At 40.1% G+C, this 21748-nt stretch overlaps 1 protein-coding gene across 6 annotated transcripts in view; it reads left to right on the forward strand.

Annotated features, from left to right (window-relative positions):
* The window catches only part of ADAM22 (ADAM metallopeptidase domain 22), a 491004-nt gene that overhangs the window by 376615 nt on the left and 92641 nt on the right, over positions 1-21748 (forward strand). For all 6 annotated transcript variants that reach the window (XM_082259181.1, XM_082259183.1, XM_082259185.1 and 3 more), the window contains exons 12-18: positions 1615-1699; positions 2506-2596; positions 4057-4108; positions 12935-13034; positions 16586-16657; positions 16769-16861; positions 20135-20215. In XM_082259181.1, coding sequence (XP_082115307.1) covers positions 1615-1699; positions 2506-2596; positions 4057-4108; positions 12935-13034; positions 16586-16657; positions 16769-16861; positions 20135-20215 — 574 coding nt within the window. The remainder of the gene's footprint in view (positions 1-1614; positions 1700-2505; positions 2597-4056; positions 4109-12934; positions 13035-16585; positions 16658-16768; positions 16862-20134; positions 20216-21748) is intronic.

Consider the following 21748-nt stretch of genomic DNA (forward strand, 5'->3'; position numbering starts at 1 on the left):
ATGTGCGTTTGCATGCGGCTGCGTTTAGCTGCGGTAGTAAATTCTTGCCTTTTGTATAGCGACTGTTTACTTAGTTTTCTTTGTACTGTGATTACCTGCGTTTATATACAGATAGCTGCGGTACTTCGCTCCTGGACGCCATCAACTTTATTTTTCCTAAATGCACAAAACCGTATGTTATGAAAACGTTGCTAAACGCAGTGTGTGAACGGGGCCATAGGGATGCATTGTCTGCATTTAGCTGCGGTAAATAAGTTCCTCTTTCCGCAGCTAAAAGCTGAAATCTAACCGTTCGTATGAAAGGGGCCTAAGGGTGTAAATCAGTAGTTTAGCAGAAAAAAAACTGGGCAGTCCACATACATGGTGTGTGTTGTCAGCCCACAGCAGGAATTGGGAGCTGAGTGCATATCTGACAGATCAATGGGTATTTCTCTGTACTTGCATGGTCTTTATAGTGATAAAACAAAGGAAAAGGTTTGAGTATTGTAGAGATGTTCAGCATATGTGTTTCTTTATTTTGTCTTCACATATGCATTACGTTTTGAGGAAGGAGTAGGGAATGGATAGAACTTTTTTTAGGCCTTTAAAGTTGCGGTCTGTGGAAGTTTTCCCCTCTATTAAACGTAGCAAAATCTTTGGTACAGAAACAGACATTTACCATCATAAGATAATCTATATGTTAGTAAATCATGGTGAAAGTGTCAGCAAATAATGAAGCGCCTAAAACTTGTGAATGATGCTTTTGGAAATGTATGATAAATTTTGGGTGAATCTGACTTTCTACTCCTTATAAATAAACCTTCAGCTGATAGACTGATGTGTTTGATAAGTGTAACCTAACATATTGATTAATCATTGGACGAAGCTGTAGGGCTAGCGTGTTTTGCAATTACATTACAAACCACCCTGACCATCATACATGCAAATGGCAGGAGAACACACCTTACATTCTCCATGCATTGGCAATGTGCATTGTTTTTTTTTTTTCTTTTTTAAACTAACTTTACCAAGGAAAGTTTTGCACCATGCATGGCTATCCACCTGTGTGCTCCACGTTTTGTTATGAGCATGCCCTTCATAGCAATGGACCTGGAGGCTGTGCAATAAGCTTGACACATGCCAGCATATAGCCAACCAGTAGTCTGCGCATCCCAGGGTGACAACGCTGCATCTGCAGAAGAAGGGGCTCTGTCAAAGTTTTCATCCTAGGTCAGTGTGTGTCAGGATCATCTAGTCAAATTATAACTTCTGTTTAAAGGAGAAGTATGGCCAGAGCTCTTTTGACCATACTTCTACTGTGGGTTACAAGAGTACACTTAGTTCTTTACTCCTGTGACCCAGATTCAGCTGACAGCAGGCTAAAGTACGCTGCCTGCTGATGTTACAGAGCCAGCCCAGGCTCTGCAGGGATCCTAACAAATTGTTGGGATCTGCTCAGATGCTTGACCAGCAGTTGGTCTCTCGGCACACGGCTGGAAGCCTGAGTCAGTCGCTCCTGCCTCCTCCACAGTGTGGCACTCCAGTGAGCACTGGAGGGGCAGAGCAGAGAGCCGAATAACAGTGGATAAGCTACAAGATATTATTTTTTTTTTAATTCCCATCCACTTTTTTCAGGGGGAGTCAATTTGAAAGCAGCAGAAGTGGAGCAGCATATATTGGTGGAGTATGTTCACTTCTAAAAGGAGGCGGTGTGAACGAGGTAAGAGGTACAGCGGCAAACATTACTGCTTTGGTATAGTTTCCATTACTCTGTACTGTACTGAAAAATATTAAAGTGGTTCTAAAGTCAATAATTTTTTTTTCACTTTAATGCATTCTATGCATTAGGGTAAAAAAAAAATTTAGTTGCTGTTCATCCCCCTTCCCCCTTCCCTAAAAGCCTACCTATTTAAATCCAGTTTCAGTCTTTTTTAAATCTAGCGTTCTGCCGATCTGCAGGCCTTCTCTCCCTGTCTTTCTGGTCTCTCAGGCTTGGCCGGGAGCAGCGGGAGCCATTGGCTGCTGCTGTCAATCAAACCCTGTAAGGAGGGGGGGGGGCGGCACCAAGCCACGCTATGTGTGTCTATAGATGCACAAAGCCCGGCTTGGGAACAAGCTCGCACGTGTGCCACCAGGAAGCGGCTCCCTATTATGGCACAGGAAGAAGAGGAGAAGCCTAGCGCACCTGGGGAGGACCCCAGAACAAAGCTAGTTCGGGGCCACAATATGTAATACCAATGCACAGAGCAGGTAAGCACATGTTTATTAAGTTATTTAAAAATTTATTTTTCACTTTTTTTTTTTCACTTTTTTTTTTTTTTTTGTCAAATTGTCAGCTTAACTGATGCATGCAGAATGTGCTATATTTGGTCTGGGCATCTAGGCTTCAATAAAATCTGAACATAAAGAGTTAACATTCCATAAGGAAAAATAAAAGATGGCATCAGCCTTCCTGTTTTATGCTGTATCCCTGAAATGTGTTTATCGCATCAGTAATATTCCTCTCTATTTTGCTTCTTGTTTCAGTTTGGAAGAGTGGATGTCCTGGCAATCACAATGGTACAATCCCTGGCTCATAATTTGGGCATTTTTTCTGATAAGGAGAAGATGAAGAGAGGTATGTAACTGATTTGTTTCATGATGTACAGCATTGTATCCTCTGATTGGGATAAAATATAGTAGTTGGTTTTTTCTTTTAATATTTACTATATTACTAAAACTTTTTAGCAGTATTTTGCAGAGAACACTGACATCAATCCCTGTGCTTTTAGAATTTTTTCTATATGTTACCAAACCTATCTGTAGAATCAGGCACAGTCCTCAAGTAGTACTGAATTTTGATATTGATAGTTATTTTTATACAGTAAAGAAAATAAGACTTCATTATACATGTGTTGTGACCTTAGATCAGTGGGGTCTCCAGACTGTGGCCAACGGGCTGGATGTGGCTCTTTACTTGCCTTTATCTGGCCCTCAAGGCACTAATCCTCACTCTGATACAAGGCACTATTCTGACTACTGACACCAGTGATGGAACACAAATTCTTCCACTTACACCAGCAGTGGGACACTATTCCTCCTACTTACACCAATTATGGGACGCCATTCCTTCCACTGACACCAACAGTGGGACACTATTCCTCCCACTTACACCAATTATGGGACGCCATTACTTCCACTGACACCAACAGTGGGATACTATTCCTCCTACTTACACCAATTATGGGACGCCATTCCTTCCACTGACACCAACAGTAGGATACTATTCCACCTACTTACACCAATTATGGGACACCATTGCTTCCACTGATACCAACAGTAGGATACTATTCCTCCTACTTACACCAATTATGGGACACCATTCCTTCCACTGATACCAACAGTAGGATACTATTCCTCCTACTTACACCAATTATGGGACACCATTCCTTCCACTGATACCAACAGTAGGATACTATTCCTCCTACTTACACCAATTATGGGACACCATTCCTTCCACTGATACCAACAGTGGGACACTATTGCTCCCACTGACACTAACCCAAAGATGGGGCACTATTCCTCCTCCTACTGACCATAGTTGCTATGTAATTTATTTACCCCTGCTAAAACCTTGTCTACTCCCACTGATGCTGGGGTATTAACTACTCCCAGTGGTCACAATCTGGCCCACCTAAAGTCTGAAGGACAGTAAACTGGCCCTTTGCTTAGAAAGATTAGAGACCCCTGCTTTAGTTGAATAAAGCAGCAGGTCTAATGTCTCAGCAATATGCATGCCTCTCCATAACCTTTGCTTTTGGTCAGATATCTGCCTGTGTATGTTTACTCTAAAGCAAACTATACATGTTACAATCTAACTGTACAATCTCCTTTAGCATTGCCTTTTTTTTTTTTTTTTTTTTTTTTACTTTTGGAGGCTTAGGCTTTGTGAAAAAAAAAAAAAACAGCGAGATCTATTATCCAACGATTATACAATCAGAATATAATGTGTGGTCACCTTGAGTCATATAGTGTAAATATTTATTGTCAGTTTTACAATTTGGTTTTTCTGTTAATGTATCTGGATTGTATTTTCAGGGGAATGTACCTGTGAAGACAGGTGGCATGGATGTATCATGGAAGACATTGGGTAAGACCTAAAGCAATCTATTTTGCTGTAAACCGATCTTCTCCTTGCTGGATGATAAACAGTCACAGTGTGGGCAATAAATGTTGAGCCTTATGTCGGAAATAAGTTAATTCTGTTACTCACAAGAACCAACAGGCGTCTCCATTTCATGTTTCTTAACACTGGTTCACACTGACATCTGCAAAACTGCTGGGGGTGTCAATTTAAAGGTAATGACATCCCCATATTAGTTCGCAGATCTCAGTGCGAACTGTCAAATGGTGCAGGAATCGGATTGCATAGGTGTGAACACTCATGCGACCCGATTCCAGTGTGGACCGAAAAAAGGGTCCTGCACCATTTTGATGCGAATGCGAAGGGGATTTTAGCCAAATAGTTTGTATGGCTAAATTCACATCGGAAAGACATTGCATGTAAATTGCACAACAATGCAGTGTGAATGACGTGCAATGTCTCTGATCGCACAAGTGTGAACCCAGCCTTAATCTGAAACAGACTATAAAGTTAAGTCATCCATAGACGGTGCGAATCTCGGCGGTTCAGCATGGATCGGCCGAGATTCGAACCATGTATAGGCAGGCTGATTGTACCCAAGTTGATCGATCAATCAACTTGGGTACAACCAGTCTGTCAGATTTTTATTTGCGATTATTTTTAGCGGCTGTAGCGGCTAGCAATAATCACTGTGACAGTGTTGATGAGGGAATCAAGCTATTTTGTTTCGGGTTGCAGGAAAGAAAATCGCACCATCTATGGCCGGCTTTAGGTCCACGTTAATAGATTATCCAGACAATAAGGAGTCAGTTTAGGACAGTAAAGTCATCAAGCATTTTAAACTCAGGACATAAATAATAATTGCCCCTCACCAAGCTGATTTGGAGTGTAATGTTTGTTTTACTCGAAGATAATCTAAAACAGAGGAATGCTTATTGCTTACCTCTAATCCACGGTCCCACAGTCTTCCTCATCACAATTGCTGGTTGTGACAGCTGGTTCCCCAAAACCAGTGTTCTTGCTGGTCTCCAAATGGTCTTGTCTCCACCCTACTGTCCATGTTTTTATGTGTTGAGAAGTGCTACGTTAAGGCAGCCAGTTTATTTTGCACGGGATCTCAACAAGCCTCAGGGCCCAAAAAAACAACCTGCACTATTTTTGTATATTTGTATGAATATTCACATCTGTGCATTGTTCTGCAGTTCCTTGCAGAGAACTCAGATCCTTCCATCAGTCCCTGCCTTTCATAGGAGCTCATGTTCGAATGTCCATAGCATATTCATACATGTATGTTTTGGGATTTTGGGTCAGTTTAAAGTTAAGTGTGATACAATTTATTGGAGTACTGATTCTAATGCATGCTCGAAGAAGACACCAGAGAGCATTGAAAGCTTCTACTAGAACCTTCTTAGTTACCCAATAAATGGAATCACCCTAAATCCAAACTTCTACTTTTGCCAATGGTTACAATGGCACGGAACTGCAGCTACTACCATGGATTTTGGAGTTAATTCGGAAGTCTGGGAATTAAAAAAAAAAAAAAAACAGAGCATGCCAGTTTCATGCAAGTCAAACCCAAGCCCTAGTGCTGCCCAGCAAATACTAAGCCCCTATATTACTTCTCCTCCACGTGGGGCAGGTATCCGACAACCCTAAAAGTGTCAGTTATCAGCTCTGGCCATAACTCAAAAGAAATCAAAGATGTACCACGCTGCACAAATTGAAAGGTAAGTATTTATCTTGCTAGTTTACAGTAGGATGGAAAATTAGCGACAAGGTTGAGGTAATCAGTGGAGTAATTTCCTTGCTCTGCTACAGTACTGCTATGTTTCTTAGCACACACTTGAAGCCTGCACCATTTATAATTATACTCATGATTACTAACTGTTTTGAAATGCTGAGTGATCTTCCAGTGTACTCTACACAGTCATTATACTCATAGTAATGGATATGTGGCTGCTTCGCACCTCAATGAGTGCTCATTGATGAAATATTCAGAGAAGCTCTGTTCATCATGATTGGGGATTGTGAGGATGTTCCAAGCAGGAAAGAGGTTTATATTATGTCCCAGGCTGGGTTTTTACTGTTTATACTGTTATATGGTCTTTCAGTTTCAGGTCATGTTCAGAGGATGGTGATATGTTTTTGCAAAGTGTAGGCAGTAAGGAAGCTTTTGTATCATCTTTAGGTTTGCTTTACAACAGGGGTGCTCAACCCTCCCTGTCCCATTCTGTTTTACACTTGAACAGGAGGGGCAGCAGGGGTGGCTGGATATACAGAAACTGATCTTTTCCATTTTTTCTGCTGCAACCGCTTAAATAGACTTAGGGTCCTTTCACACAGGCTGCCCAGCAGGAGATCGATCCACTGATTTCCGCTGAACAGGCGGATGACTGGTCCGTGGGAGATCGTATGAAAACACACCGCCTGTCCTTTTTCATCCAATCCCATCCTCCAGACAGAATAGGCTTACCATCCGTCTGGATTTCACGGACAGATCGGATAGCAGTGGGTGTCACCGCTGAAATCTGCTACCCCATAGGGGTGCATGGAGCATCCAATCAGGACCGCCTGAAAAACTGACAGGCGAACCGGATCGGAAAGCCCGTGGGAAATGGGCAATAGGGGTTGATTTACTAAAACTGGAGAGTTAAAACCTGGTGCAGCTGTGCAAGATAACCAATCAGCTTCTAACTTTAAGTTGTTTGGTTTCTAAGCAGAGCTGCTCCAGATTTTGCACTCTCCAGTTTAAAGCTAAATACACATTTTAAAACTTCTGTTGTTCAGTTTCCTTTAGATGTACCTTCAACTATGTAGTGCAAAAGCCTGCCTGATTGTATACAAATTGAAAGTGTTTAGGTTTGACCTTATATTATATGGTTTTGGTAAATCTAAAGGAAGGTTGTACAAGAAAACTGTATAAAAGTTGTATAGCGTTTAGCCAGCTTTAGTAAACCAACCCCATAGTGTCCTTGTAAATGTAAACAGTCAGTGTTCACGCTGGTGTCAGTCACTTTTTCTGATTGTGATTAAACAGTGGGTAAACATCCAATGGGAATTGGCCCCACAGAAAAATGATGATGATGATTGTTGTATAAAATCTTCATTATGTTATTCAAAATAAAAAAAAAAAATTTTTTAAACCATTTCATTGTGACTCGTGACCGGTTGCCAAATAACTTAAGTGGCTCTTGCTTTTCAAAAAGTTGAGAAACCCTGCTCCACAGATTTATGTCCACACACCTGTCTGAGATTTTAGATTGCTGATCTATATTTTTAGGTTCCCACATGGTACCATAACAGCCATCGTGCCCTGTATGGAGCAGCAATGTTGCTTGGGTTCTAAGAGATATAGGGCACACCTGAGCACCTAAAATAAAATGCTGTGGTGCTTGTAGCAAGCCATGATGGGTTGATTTACTAAAACTGGAGAGTGAAAAAAATCTGGTGCAGGTCTGCATATAAACCAATCAGCTTCCAGTTTTTTTTTTGTCAAAGCCTAATTGAACAAGCTGAAGTTAGAAGCTGATTGGCTACCATGCACAGCTGCACCAGATTTTTCACTCTCCAGTTTTAGTAAATCAACCCCAAAGTGTCTGTATCTCTTTCTCTCTATCATCCTTTTCTCTTTTTTTACATTTCTGTTCTCATTCTGTTTGATTTCTTCACCCCTTTTCCTGCTGTACTATTTTAGGACTGAACATTAGTGCTCTGGCTCTTTACAGACAGGGGTTACAAACCAGAATAGAAGAGTATTTTGAAAGGACACCCACAGTATTTACAATGTAATACCTTTCACAACACCTTATATCGTGGTTCCAAATAGTATTAAAATGGTTATAAAGGCAAAAGGGTTTTTTACCTTAAAGTGGATGTAAACCCTCTCCTATACCCAGTGAAGTGAACAGCCTCAGATGATACACAGAGATGAAACAAATCTCCCTATATAAGTTTAATATGTATATATGCTGTCTTCAGCTTTATATATTGTTTAGAATGTATACATTGTATTCAATGTTTTTTCTTCCTGTTTCAGCTGTGGGAGTGTAATCTTGGCATACACTGTGTGACAGCTGATTGGAGGAAAGGCACACATCCCCACTCCACATAGGCAGAGGAAGGAAGGAATGTTTAGAGCTGTGCTTTGAATAGACCAGCTCTCTGCTAATCTATTTATAGCACCCTCCCGACATATATTTCCAGCTGCTTTTATCTCCCATCTCTGAGAATTTGTCGGAAGTTATCATGCTGATAAAAGAATAATGGAGCAGAAAATAGACACGGAACTTAGGGCTTTGAAGAGAGATAAGTAAACACTACAGATATATTTGCCCAGGTCAAATTTCATGAATCAGGTTTACATCCACTTTAATGCAGTCTCTGCATTACGGTAAAAAAAACCTTTTAAAGCTGCTCCCCCCAGCCCCTCCTTAAACACTTAACTGAGCCCGATCTCTATTCAGCGCTGTGCCTATCTGCATCTCCTCCTCTCTCTTTCTCTTCTTATATAGTCACCTGGCCTCTACCTCACTAACACTTACATTTTGAGAAAGTCATGTGTTAGTGACGCAACGCGTCAGTAGGAGCCAGGGCACGTCCTTCCGGTTATGGCCAAAACTGGAAGTACGGATTTAACAGCGTCCAGCTGATGTGTGACCCCTTGGTCATAACCACTACTCGCTAAGCAACTATTTTATCTGTAAGTCCGCACATTGTTTTTAATAAATGCATCTTAATACTACACTATGAGGAACTATTTTCCTTATTTCATGTGCGATGATCTGTGACGGAATACACCATATGGAGATCGCTCCAGCAGTTTGATACTTATTATCTTTGGACTGGAGGTGAGCGGCCATTGCACATGGTGGTGTAGTGTATCGGTGTCTCTGGATCTAGCACTGGATTGTGATCGCTGACACTGGGATTTCTTTTGTAAAGTACTTATTATCCCACTAATGGCAAATGGGTCACTGTTACCAAAAATGGGACACTGCTGCCACTGACGCCAGGGCAATTTCTACTCCCAGTGGCTACAGTCTGGCCCCCCTAAAGTCTGAAGGATAGTAAACTAAAGTAAAGATATTTTGAAGACCCCTGGTATATACTAAACCATGCAAAACATTTTAGATACTTTTGCACTTTTTGCAACAGTGGCAACAACTTTTGGAAGGCCCTTTTCTATTCCAGCATGACTGTGCCCCTATGCACAGAACCACCTCCATAAAGACATGGTTTGATGAGTTTAGTGTGGAGGAACCTTGAGTGGTCAGCGCAGAGCTCTGACCTTAACTCTACAGAACAACCTTTGGGATGACTTGGATTTCAGGTTTCCTCATTCAACATCAGTACTTGGGCTCACAAAATGCTCTTTTAGTTAATTATTCACACTCCAAAATCTTGTGAAAAGCCTTCCCAAAAAAATGGAGCTGCAAAAGGGGTGGGTAGAAACTCCATATTAATGCGATTGGCTTTGGAATGGGATGTCCAGCAAGCTCATATGTGTACTGAAGAAAGGAAAACGCTGCTCCAGGGAACACTTGTAGAAAAAGAAATAGCCGCACATCCAGGGATTCCAATAAGTTTCAAATACCTTTAATTCCAAAATGTTGCAAGTGATGACACCAAAGACAACAACATGAAGTCTCGTAGACGCGTTTCACACATTACGCATTTCACTCATTACACTCATTTCACTCATTACGATTAAGCACAAGATGTATGTGTGAAACGCGTCTACGAGACTTCATGTTGGTGTCTTTGGTGTCATCACTTGCAACATTTTGGAATTAAAGGTATTTGAAACTTATTGGAATCCCTGGATGTGTGGCTATTTCTTTATCTACAAGCTCATATGTGTGATGGTCCGGTATGCACAAACTTTTAGACCTGAAGTGAATCTCCTTATTTCGTTGTTGACCGAACAACAAATAACTATCTTTTATGATAGCAATTTACTGTTTTTTCCCCCCAAAGCAATTATTTTTTTATAAAGGCTGAATCATTCTCTGTCCTAACCCCAATGTCCTCCATCACTCAGATTCCTCTCCTTGATGTCTAATGAAGTGCCCTGTTCCACATTACTTATCAAAGCAGTTTTTTTTTTCTTGCTTTTAACATTGCATCCTTCTACTGAGCTGCCACTTCTATTGATCACACTAATTCTGCAAGCAAATGTTTGTTCAGCGCTAACATAGCAGACATAAATTGAACAAAATGATGAAAGACCTGAAGAAGAATAGCCTGATTCATCAGCATCTAATAATGTCTTTAGCTAATGAGGGAATATTAGTTTGTTGCCATTTCCAATTGTTTTCTTTGTTCTTTAAACGTTACACGTGTTCAGTGAAACTTCATCATGTTGTACACTTGCAGATAATGAAGGCAGTAATTGTGGTTTATTACTACTAGCTAATTGTGTGTCCTTCTCTTTTATTAACAAATACCTGATTCATGATCATACATTGTTGTCATAGTATTTTGGGCTTTAAAAGCATATATATATACTGTTTTTTAAAATGTCGTTTACTGGTACAGTTAATAGGGAGTGAGTGGCCTGGTTAAATAGGAAATAAAGCTTCTTAAAGCTGAACTTTTAAAGCTAAACTCCAGACAAAACATCTAGAATGAAGTTATTTGTTAAAAGTAATTTAACCTCTCCCCTAATGCATATGTGTGACTGCAGGGCAGGTAGGCTTTAAAGGCCCGTACACACGCAGCGATTGTCGGCTGTGAATATTCGGCCGCCGAACGATCGGCCGATTGTCGGCTTGTTAGTATGATGCTTCCGACAACCGACTGCGACTTTTCGGCCGAACAGAATCTGGTGTGCAGCCTTTAAAATTTTTGTTGGCCAACACCAGAACGGCCGATTGTTCCTCAGTCAGTACAGAATTCGGCCAACAAACAGCAGATGAGCAAGACTGGGCATGCTCAGAGAAGAAAAAACACACGGAAAGTTAAGCATCACATGACATCACTTCTGCCGTTGGCTGTTGTTGGCCGACAAAATTCGTGTGCAGTCTTTAGCACTTTTCAACCGACAGGACAGCAACGGACAAAAGACGGCCGATCGTTCGGCCGACAATCAGTGCATGTGTACGGGGCTTTACATACCACAATACAACAATACTGACTAAGCTGTCACCTGCAGCTCCCAGCACCCTACATGTTTGGGAAGAGGTACCCCTTAGCACCAACAGAATGCAAATATGCGGCTTTGGCTTCAGGGGGTTGTACCGGGGTGATGCCTGCAGCTAGAGGCACTTGTAAAGACAACTGATGCAGCTGAGCAGCCGCACAGCTGTTGTTACAAGGAGCGGGAGGGGACTCTCCCCCCCCCCCCCCCCTGCAGCTCGCCCGGGTCTCCCGTCCCACAGAACCACCCACAAAGCTGATTTTGGCTCTGATCGGGTCTCCGATGTAAAAACCCCGAAGTGATGTCTTAACATCGCTTCCAGGTACTGAAGTCTTAAAAGCATCAGATTTAAAAAAAAAAATGACAGCATTCATAACAGCCAAACCCCAGATCCCTCCATAGAGATCACCTGTCACTGCCTATTACTGTCACAAGGGATGTTTACATTCCTTGTGACAGCAATAAAAGTGATCAAATTTTTTTTTTTTTTAATGAATAGTGTAAAATAAAAAAAATAAAATAATTAAGAAAAAAAAATTAACGCGCCCTGTCCCTCTGTGCTTGCGCGCAGAAGCGATCGCATATTCAGGTCGCGCCTGCATATGTAAACAGTGTTCAAACCACACATGTGAGGTATCGCTGCAATCCTTAGAGTGAGAGCAATAATTCCAGACCCCCTCTGTAACTCTAAACTGGTAACAGTTAACATTTTTTAAAGCGTCACTTATGGAGATTTTTAAGTACCGTAGTTTGTCGCCATTCCACCAGTATGTGCAATTTTAAATCATAACATATTAGGTATCTATTTACTCAGCGTAGCATCATCTTTCACATTATACAAAAAAATTGGGCTAACTTTACTTTTTTTGTTATGTTTTTTAATTCATGAAAGTATATTTCTTCCCAAAAATTTACATTTAAAAAACCACTACGCAAACACCGTGTAACAGTATTGCAACCAATGCCTTTTTGTTCTCTAGGGTCTCTGTAAAAAATATTTATATAATGTTTGGGGGTTCTAAGTAAATATCTAGCAAAAAATACTGATTTTAACTTGTAAGCAACATATGTCAGAAAAAGGCTTAGGCTCCAAGGGGTAAAGAAGGCAGTGAGAAGGCAATACATACCTCCTCACCACCTGTCAAATGCTCTCTGAAGAGCAATCCAAACGCAGACCACTCTTCAGAGAGTGAAGTTATTGTGACCGATCCCATAATTACGTTTTTTTTTTTTTTTTTCATTTAATTGCTGTATTTTTTACAATTTTATTTTATTTATTTTTTACATCTTTGTACCAGCCCTGTTTCGGGGCTTTGGTGAAAAATCAGTGGTCCCAAGAGACCTCTAATGTCTCACTTTTGAGACTGAGAAAGTGATTAAGGATAACGAGTACTCAATCCCTTTATCTGCAGCCTCAGCTGCACTGCAGATGAATGAACAGAAAGTGCTCTGTATAGAGACTTCCTGTATATTCACAAACTGAAGCATAATAAGCACAGTTTACTATGCTTCAGTTAAAAATAAACACAGGAGTGATTAGTACCAATCACTCACTCTGTTCGCCACTCTGATGCTGAACTGATAGAGCCCTGTACTCCGTACAGGAGATCATTTTGTTAACATTTTCGATAAAGAATATATATATATTCTTAAATAAAGCAATTCATATTATACAATATAATCCCTTTTCACAGATACTATCTTCCCAGCAAGTTTTCCAACTGTGACATAGAGGAATACAATCAGTTTCTGAATAGCGGTGGAGGAGCCTGCTTGTTTAATAAGCCCTCAAAGGTGTGTACTTCCTTTTTATTGTACTTTTCATCTTCTATTAATTGAAGGGGGAAAAATACAGTAAACCCCAGCTCCATCGCGGTTCAGTTTTTGTGGTCCTGGTATATTGGGTTTTTTTTTTTGTAATGTTATTTTACTATATAAATCATTAAAAATGAAATATTTTTGTGTTTTCCATAGCTCTTGCTATGTCTCTCAGTATCTTTTATGTGTTTAAATGAGTTTCTTTTGTTTTAAAAGTGTGTTTAATGACCTTAAAATGCTTCTACACGTACAGTGACAGTAAAAAAAACATGCCTACAATGCATTTTTATAGGGTTTTTCTATTTCGTTGATTTTCACTTTTCGCGGCTGGTTCCAGAACGTAACCCCCGCAATGGAGGGGGGTTTACTGTATAGCAAATTTAAAAAAAAGTATAACTAAGGGCAAAACCTTTCTTTGTTTTTTTTTTCATTTTAGATAGGGTAAGGGAGAGAGAGGAGGGTTATAACCAACTGTCAGGTTTTATTCTGATCTGTATCTCATTGGGGAGATTTCTCATCACTTCTGGTTATAGCCAAGATTTGGGATTTTCTGTTACTTTCACTTTTGATGATAATGGTAAACAGGACAAATAGAGAGGGCGAGACTCCAGAACAGGGGCACAGACAGCACTGAAAACCTATGTGTAAGAAAGTGGGCCAGGATTCACAGATAAAATGCCCGATCCAGTCCCCAAATATGCTAGTCAAAAGACAAAAGGAATATGCCCATGAGACTTTTAAAGGATCTAGCCAGACACAATACCAGACAATTGTATAAAAATATAGAACAACTTTATTATTCACAAACAAATATATAAAAACCAAACATAGTGAAGACATGTTTTTAAAAAATGCATCAACATATATTACAGTACAGAATCAGAAAGCCCATGTGAAATGGGTCTAAGGGCAAAACTTTTTTTTTTAGTGTTGGATATAGTGGAGTGAGATTAGAACACCTGCCAGGTTTCTATTGCTAGTCAAAACACAAAAGGAAAATGTCCTTTTAACTGACTTTTAAAGGATCTAGCCAGACACAATACCAGACAAGTGTATAAAAATATAGAACTTTATTATTCATATACAAATATATAAAAAGCCCACATAGTGAAGACGTGTTTTAAAAAAAAAAATGCATCAACATCTATTACAGTACATAGCACTAAAAAGTGCTGTGATCAAGACGTCTAGCCGAAACACGTGGGCCTCTGTGTATTTTACTCACTATCATGCTACAATAAAGTTTTTGTAAGGATTATCTGGAGTTTCCGTCTTCCCAGTGTTAGTTCATTGATGTTTGAGAGAACATCTGAGCCTGAGCACCCATCAGTGGACTCCACCACAAATCTGCACTGTGGGTCCTGTACGCTGCACCTGTTTATTTCCACTAAAAAGAGACTGCCAACGAACCTATATGGAATGCAGATAAAATTGCTTCTAAATGCTTTTCGTGAGACAAAGTTCACTTCATCAGGAGATAAATACATTTTTCGGTTAATAACCCAAATCTGCAAACAGACCATGTCATTAGAGCACAAAAAAATAAAAAAAAAGGTGAAGAAGAAGGGAAGGGGGAGGGGGAAGACAGGATAAAAAATAAATTTTTCGGTTAATAACCCAAATCTGCAAACAGACCATGTCATTAAGAGCACAAAAAAAAAAAAAGGTGAAGAAGGGGGGGGGGGGAGAGAGAATAAAAATAAGGGTAATAAAATAGTCATACTTATACGACAGAAGTGATGTATAATGACTTCTGTCGTATAAGTATGACTATTTTATTACCCTTATTTTTACTCTCTCTTCCCCCTTCTTCACTTTTTTTTTTTTTTTTGTGCTCTTAATGACATGGTCTGTTTGCAGATTTGGGTTATTAACCGAAAAATTGATTTGTGTATTGTGTCTGCCTAGATCCTTTAAAAGTCAGTTAAAAGGGCATTTTCCTTTTGTGTTTTGACTAGCAATAGAAACCTGGCAGGTGTTCTAATCTCACTCCACTATATCCAACACTAAAAAAAAAGTTTTGCCCTTAGGCTCCTTTCACACAGGCTTTCCGATTTGATCCGCCTGTCAGTATTTCAGACGGACCTGATCAGATGCTCCGTGCACCTCTATGGGCCAGCGGATGTCAGCGGAGACATGTCCACTGACACCCGCTGCTATCCCATCCGATCCTGTCCGTGAAATCCGGACGTCTAGAAACCCTATTTTCCATCCCTCTGGAGGATCGGATCGAAGGGATTGGATGAAAACGGACAGGCGGTCCGTTTTCATTCGATCTCCCTAAGAAGAGAGCAGGGATCTGACAGCTCTCTCTCTGCAAAGTAAGCGGAGACGGAGCTGTCATCCGCCTGCTTAACGGGGATCGGCGGATCGATCACCCCACTGAGAAAAATGGAGTCCGTCGAGTGCACCGCTCGTGTGAAAGGACCCTTAGTTATACCTTAATATAACATATACAATCACTACACAAGCTATATTGTAATCTAAAGCTATTAAAAAATTCTGTATTTTCTGTAAAAATTCAATGCCATATGGCAACCTGAAGGTATGTTGGAGAAAAGATCGCCCCCAAGAAATGCTATTTCCCACTTGTGTGATTGGCTCACTGATTTCACCACTAAGATACCAGTCAGATTTTAGGCATCCTCTGCAATGTTATTTTTTTGTGAGATGCTCACCAAAGGTTAATCACTTCTACAAGGATGCCAACACTGCAACTATTCTCATCGGAACCCTGAACACATACCAGCTGAATAAAATGAATTAGCCACTTCCATTCAGAATCAGTATCCAAAGACACAAAGTGGAACAAACATCTTTTTCTTCAGAGCAGAAATAGGAAGTAGCCAGCAAAAAAGTTTGTTAAAATCCCTGCAATGTGCATAGATCACCCAGAGGGGATTGTTTGTCTTCTTCACAATAACAGAGTTACTCTAATCCATTTACAAAGCTCATCAATGTTAGGAATATTTTAAAGCAGCTGCCAATATCAGCATTGCATACATTTTGACAAATTATAAATTTGGAGTATATAGATAGCAATGAACAAATATCAAATATAACTAGTAGTCATGCATCTCTCATGTCCCATCCCAGTGTACCTTTCAGGGAGTCTGTGCTGCAATAACATAATAAAACCAGAGATTGCAAGGGAGATGGGAGTCATGTAAGTGAACCAACATGACTAATAACATGCTGTTTGCATGTACAACCCCCACCCCTTCTATAAATCAAGGACCAATGTCAACCGGTGTCCACAAGGTCTCAAATACAGGGTGCTTACCAGCTGGCCAGTAAGTGAAAGTACGGCAAGAAGTAAGACCCCCACCCCTTCTATAAATCAAGGACCAATGTCAATCTGTGTCTACAAGGTCCCAAATACAGGGTGCTCACCAGCTGGCCAGAAAGTGAAAGTATGGCAAGAAGTAAGACCCCCACCAGGCAGGTGAGCTTTGTGCTGTTGTTTAAAAGGTTTATGATGGATGTGTTGCCAGCCAATTTATTATAATTGTGTTTTACTGATGCAGCTTTTGGATCCTCCGGAGTGTGGTAACAGCGTTGTTGAATCTGGTGAAGAATGTGACTGTGGAACTGTTGAGGTATATGAATGATCCCCAAGTGTTCTAAGTCTTGAAATAGATCCATCATTAATATATGTAACTGGTTGTATTATTATGATTTATTCTTACTTGTTCATTTTAATTTGGTAGGAATGTGCGAAAGAGGGGGAAGAATGCTGCAAGCACTGTAAGTTAACAGAAGGCTCAGAGTGCAGCGATGGCCTGTGTTGTACCAAGTGCAAGGTAACACAAACTTTATTTAATATATAAAGCATGCGAGGCAGGATGGCATAGAACTGCAGCATAAATCCATCACCAATATACAAATTAAAGGATAAGTGGCTTTTTAAAATGCATTAAAAGAGGTATTAAACCCAAAGACAATAGAAGATTAAAACATTGCAGCTCATCAGTGGTTGCTGCATTCGTTCCCTTTTTTAAAGCTATTTCCTTTATTTTTACCTGGTGTTCCAGCAAGTAACACGCTTGCAGTGTTAGGGCTCTTTCACACAGCCCATCCGTCAGACGGACTCCATTTATCTCAGCGGGGGGATCGATCCGCCATTCCCCCGCTGAGCAGGAGGATGACAGCTTTTCTCCGTACTGTGCGGAGAACAGCTGTCAGTTCCCCATACATCTCTATGGGGGAATCAGATGGGAACGGATCGTCGGTTCATTCTCATCCGATCCCATCCGATCCGATTCGCTGGACGGATGGAATATAGGGTTTCCATCCATCCAGATTTGACTGATCGGATCGGATGTCAGCTAACATGTCTCCGCTGACATCCGATGCCCCATAGGGATGCATGGGGGGACCGTTCAGATCCGCCCAAAAAAACGGACAGGCGGATCTGAACAGTCCGCCTGTGAAAGGGGCCCTAGGGTGTTTCCATTGTGGATGGAGGAGCAAAGACACCCTTGGGCAGCAGCATTGTTAATCTGGGGAGAGGATAGTGTGAGATGGACTAGCAGATTTAGTTGGAATTGACTAACAAATTAAAGCTGAACTCCAGCTCACACTTTTTTTTAGCAGTTACAGCAACAGTTTTTTCCTTTTGAGATAAAGATTTTACATAAATATATGAAAGTTGACCCTTGTAAGCACCTATGTCAGTATTAAATGGTTTTTCTCATCTCACTAACTGACACATTTGCTGGACAGCTTGATATCTTGAGAAAAATTGTAAAAAAAAAAACTGGCAGGATTGTAAAAAACACTGTCTTACTGGCAGGATTGCCAGGTGAAAAATAAAGGTAATAAAAGCCTAAAAATTAAAACCTTCACATTTAATAATTGAATTAAAAGCCACCACGTAATTCAATAAATTGAATTAAAAGCCACCACATTTAGTAATTGGTAAGCTGCAATATAATACATTTTAATACTTCTTAAAGTCTCCCTTTTTATACTTAGATAAGGTTTCCAAATTTGATATTTTCTGTTAATTTTCCTCTCGTATGCAAGTTCTCATTAGAACAGCTAGTTCAGATCTCCAAATAAACATTTTTTTTTTTTTTAAAGAAACAGGATATATCTGTACAGAATTATTTTAAACAAGACAGTACAGAATGCCTTTAAATGTACATTGTTATTGCATGATGCTAAAAACGAACCCACTAAGTTGCCTGGACAATGTCACATGGATTTAAAAATTAACCAAAAGCAACATTTTATTATTATAACAAAGGTGCATTTATCATTTAAAAAGATAATGGGGGGGGATTCAATAAAGCTGCTGGCATTAATTCCCTCATGTTAATGTATTGCTCCGAATTTATAAAGCATTTGTGACACTTTTGGTTCTGACAGCGACTTGTGCATCGAATTCAGATAGTTCTAAAATGCACCTCTTTACATTGTGATTCATTAAATGCACCAAAGTGGAGCTAATAAAGACAAACTCTCATTTGGCATACAGAGAGAAAAACTAGCTCAGACAGATTTTGCCAAAGTGTCTCATATGCATTCTAAAAGTGGTGCAGCATGAGCCAAATTCATAAACAAGTTCTAGACGGGTACATGAATTTGGCGCATTTTTCAGCACTTTTAGAATTCATGAGAGACACTTTCGCAAAATCTGCCTGCGCCAGACTTAATGAATTCCAGGGAATGTCTTAATATGGTGGTCAGTGATGGGTCCTATTATTACTATCACTCAGTATTTATATGTCACCAACAGTTTGGACAACCCTTTATAAAGTAAAGGGAGATGGTCCAGTTACAATACATATCAATACATGAGGGTTAGGGGCCCTTCTCATGAGAGGGGCAAGTGAAGCAAAAAGCAGTAACTGTGAGGGGTGAGCTAATGTAGAAAAAAGAGGTAGAGTATTAGGTGGAGGCAGGACAAGCTTTCCTAAAAAGAATACATTTTATGGATCATGTAAAAGCGGACAGAGAAGGAGATAGCTGGACACATTAATGTGGAGAGTTCCAGATCATGGGAGAGGCTCCGGGGAAGTCCTAGAGGCAAACATGGGAGGAGGTGATGAGGGGGCTAGACAGCATGAAGTCTTGATAGGAAAGTGGATGGTTTGGGTGATATTTTCAGATGAAGTCGGTGATGTAACTACGGGTAAATTTGCTGATGGCTGTTTCCTCAGACCTGTCTTTTACAGTATATGCTTAGTATTTGTCAGAGAGTTTCGAGCCTTTGCTGCCAACTGACTGCCATCAGGCAGGTGTGGACGGGCTTTAGAAGTAAGTCAAGAATAACATTCTTTCAGGGAACAATAGTTTGAATTTTGAGATACGTCTGAGTTGCTTCTGGGTTGCTAATTTGCATTTACTTGGTAAATCCAGCTTTTGGTGAAAGGGATTGTATAGGGAACGGGTTCTTCCCCAGGGGTATCCATATCCCTTTGGGGTATGAGAACTGAATGGTTTGGCTATGGGACCCGATCTCAAATGTATTTTTTTTTTTTTTAAAAGGGTTTTCTAAATCTGAAATCAAAGTGCACAAATTGACTTGATATATCAGATGACATGCTAGTAATATAATCGGTAACTGGGCCTCCAATCCATGTTTTAAAAACACAAATCAGCAGGTTGTAGCTAGCTTATGCATCAATACATTCTAACTTCCTATCATCAGCATTTTTACTTGTTTCCTAGAGTTGCTGCTTAGCATTTCAATACTGCGTTGAGGGTGGGGAGGGCGCTGGCAATAGAGATGTGCTTGTTTTAAGAGCTTCGTCAGTAGAAGTCTAGAAAGAAGGGGATGGGGGGGACGTGACTCAGCTCACTCAATTGTACTTTATTTCTTATGAAAGATTACCTGTCATGCCTAGTTTAATGTCTAGAATTATATTTTAGGAATCACTGCCAATTTAATCACTAGCACTATATTTAGGCATGGTATATTTGCCGGTATTTGCTGCTAGTAAATTATCGGGCCAAATATTAATTTCATCTTTGCAGTGGCAACTTTCATTTGTATTAGTGACTGAAACAATTTAATGAGCCATGTTTTTCTTGTACCTTTTTATTATCTAACCCAATTTCTCTTGAAGCTCAATCCTAAAGGAATGTTATGCCGGGAAGCAGTGAATGACTGCGATATCCCAGAAATGTGTACAGGAAATTCCAGCCAGGTAAAAAGAATAGTTTGGCTTTCTTTAAAATAAATATGTTTAGCTTTATTTCCAGCACACTTGGGTTAGTAAATAATTTCTCCTGCTCTTGGATAACAACACTATATAAACCAAATATTTGTGGCATCTATCCATCACACCTACGCTATATGGCTAAAAGTATGTGGATACCCCTCCAAATTATTATGCTGAGGTGTTTCTGTATTATTAGTGTGACAATATACAAAGTCATATTAGAAAATTAAGCGTTACCAACTTTGTTTCCAACAGTTTTAGGAAAGTCTGCTCCATATAGACATGGTTTAATGCAGGGATCTTCAAACTATGGCCCTCTAGCTGTTGTAGAACTACATGTCCCATGAGGCATTGTAAAACTCTGACATTCATAGACCTAACTAGGCATGATGGGAATTGTAGTTCCTGAACAACTGGAGGGCCATAGTTTGGAGACCCAGTGGTATTTTAATGAGTTTGGTGTAGTTTAACTTAAATGGCCTGCACAAAGCCCTGGCCTCAACCCTAATGAATAGCTTTGGGATAAATTGGAGTGCTGATTGCGGGCCAGGCCTTCTGGCCCAGTGCCTCAGCACCTGACATCACAAATGGTATTTTGACTAAGGCTGGCCATACACTATACAATTTTCTTGTTCAACTTTCCTTTAGATTTACCAAAACCATGTAATATAAGGTCAAGCCCTAATACTTTCAATTTGTATGCAATCAGGCAGGCCCTTGCACTACATAGTTTAAGGTAAATCTAAAGGAAATTGAATAAGAAAATTGTATAGTGTATGGCCAGCCTAAATGGAAACAAATTCTTAGAGACACGCTCCAAAATGTTATGGAAAGCTTTTTTGGAAGAGTAGAGGCAGTTCTATCTGAAAGGGGGTCAAAGCCAAATGAATGCCCATGGTTTTGGAATTGGATGTCCACCAAGCCTACAGTATATAAGTGTGACGTTCAGGTGTCTAAAACCTTTTCCCATTATATATTGTGTAGGCTTACCCTTTCATTCTAAAAATGCCACTGGATCAGTTGTCATGCTAATTTAGTGGCTTCAGTACATGGAGTCACTGACTTGGAATATTTATGTAGATCCGTATTTCGCATATCACTTTGTTGCATAGTAGTAGTAGTGACTTAAAAAAAGAAAATATTGAATCCAGAGATCTAAGCAGCTAGCAATTTCAAACTGGGGCCAACTATGGCAGCCACTCCACTGCAATATCTTTCAGCACAAGTAAAATGTTAAATGATATGAATAATGAACCTCTCTTATTTGCTCCGCTTTGATCGGTTAACTATACAATTGAAAAAGTCGTGTTATTTCTGTTCCATAAGTGAAAACAAATACCTGTTCAACCTGTTCGAAATCCAGTCCACCCTGCACTGGTATCTTAAATATTATCATTACTGCTTTAGTTTTCCTGTACAGAACACCCACCCCTCCTATGTTATGGGCATATGGAGAGGAGCATGTGTTCTGTTATGGGGATATGGAGAGGAGCATGTGTTCTGTTATGGGGATATGGA

This window comes from Pelophylax lessonae (assembly GCF_965119305.1).
Source record: "Pelophylax lessonae genome assembly, chromosome: 5".
Lineage (NCBI taxonomy): Eukaryota > Metazoa > Chordata > Amphibia > Anura > Ranidae > Pelophylax > Pelophylax lessonae.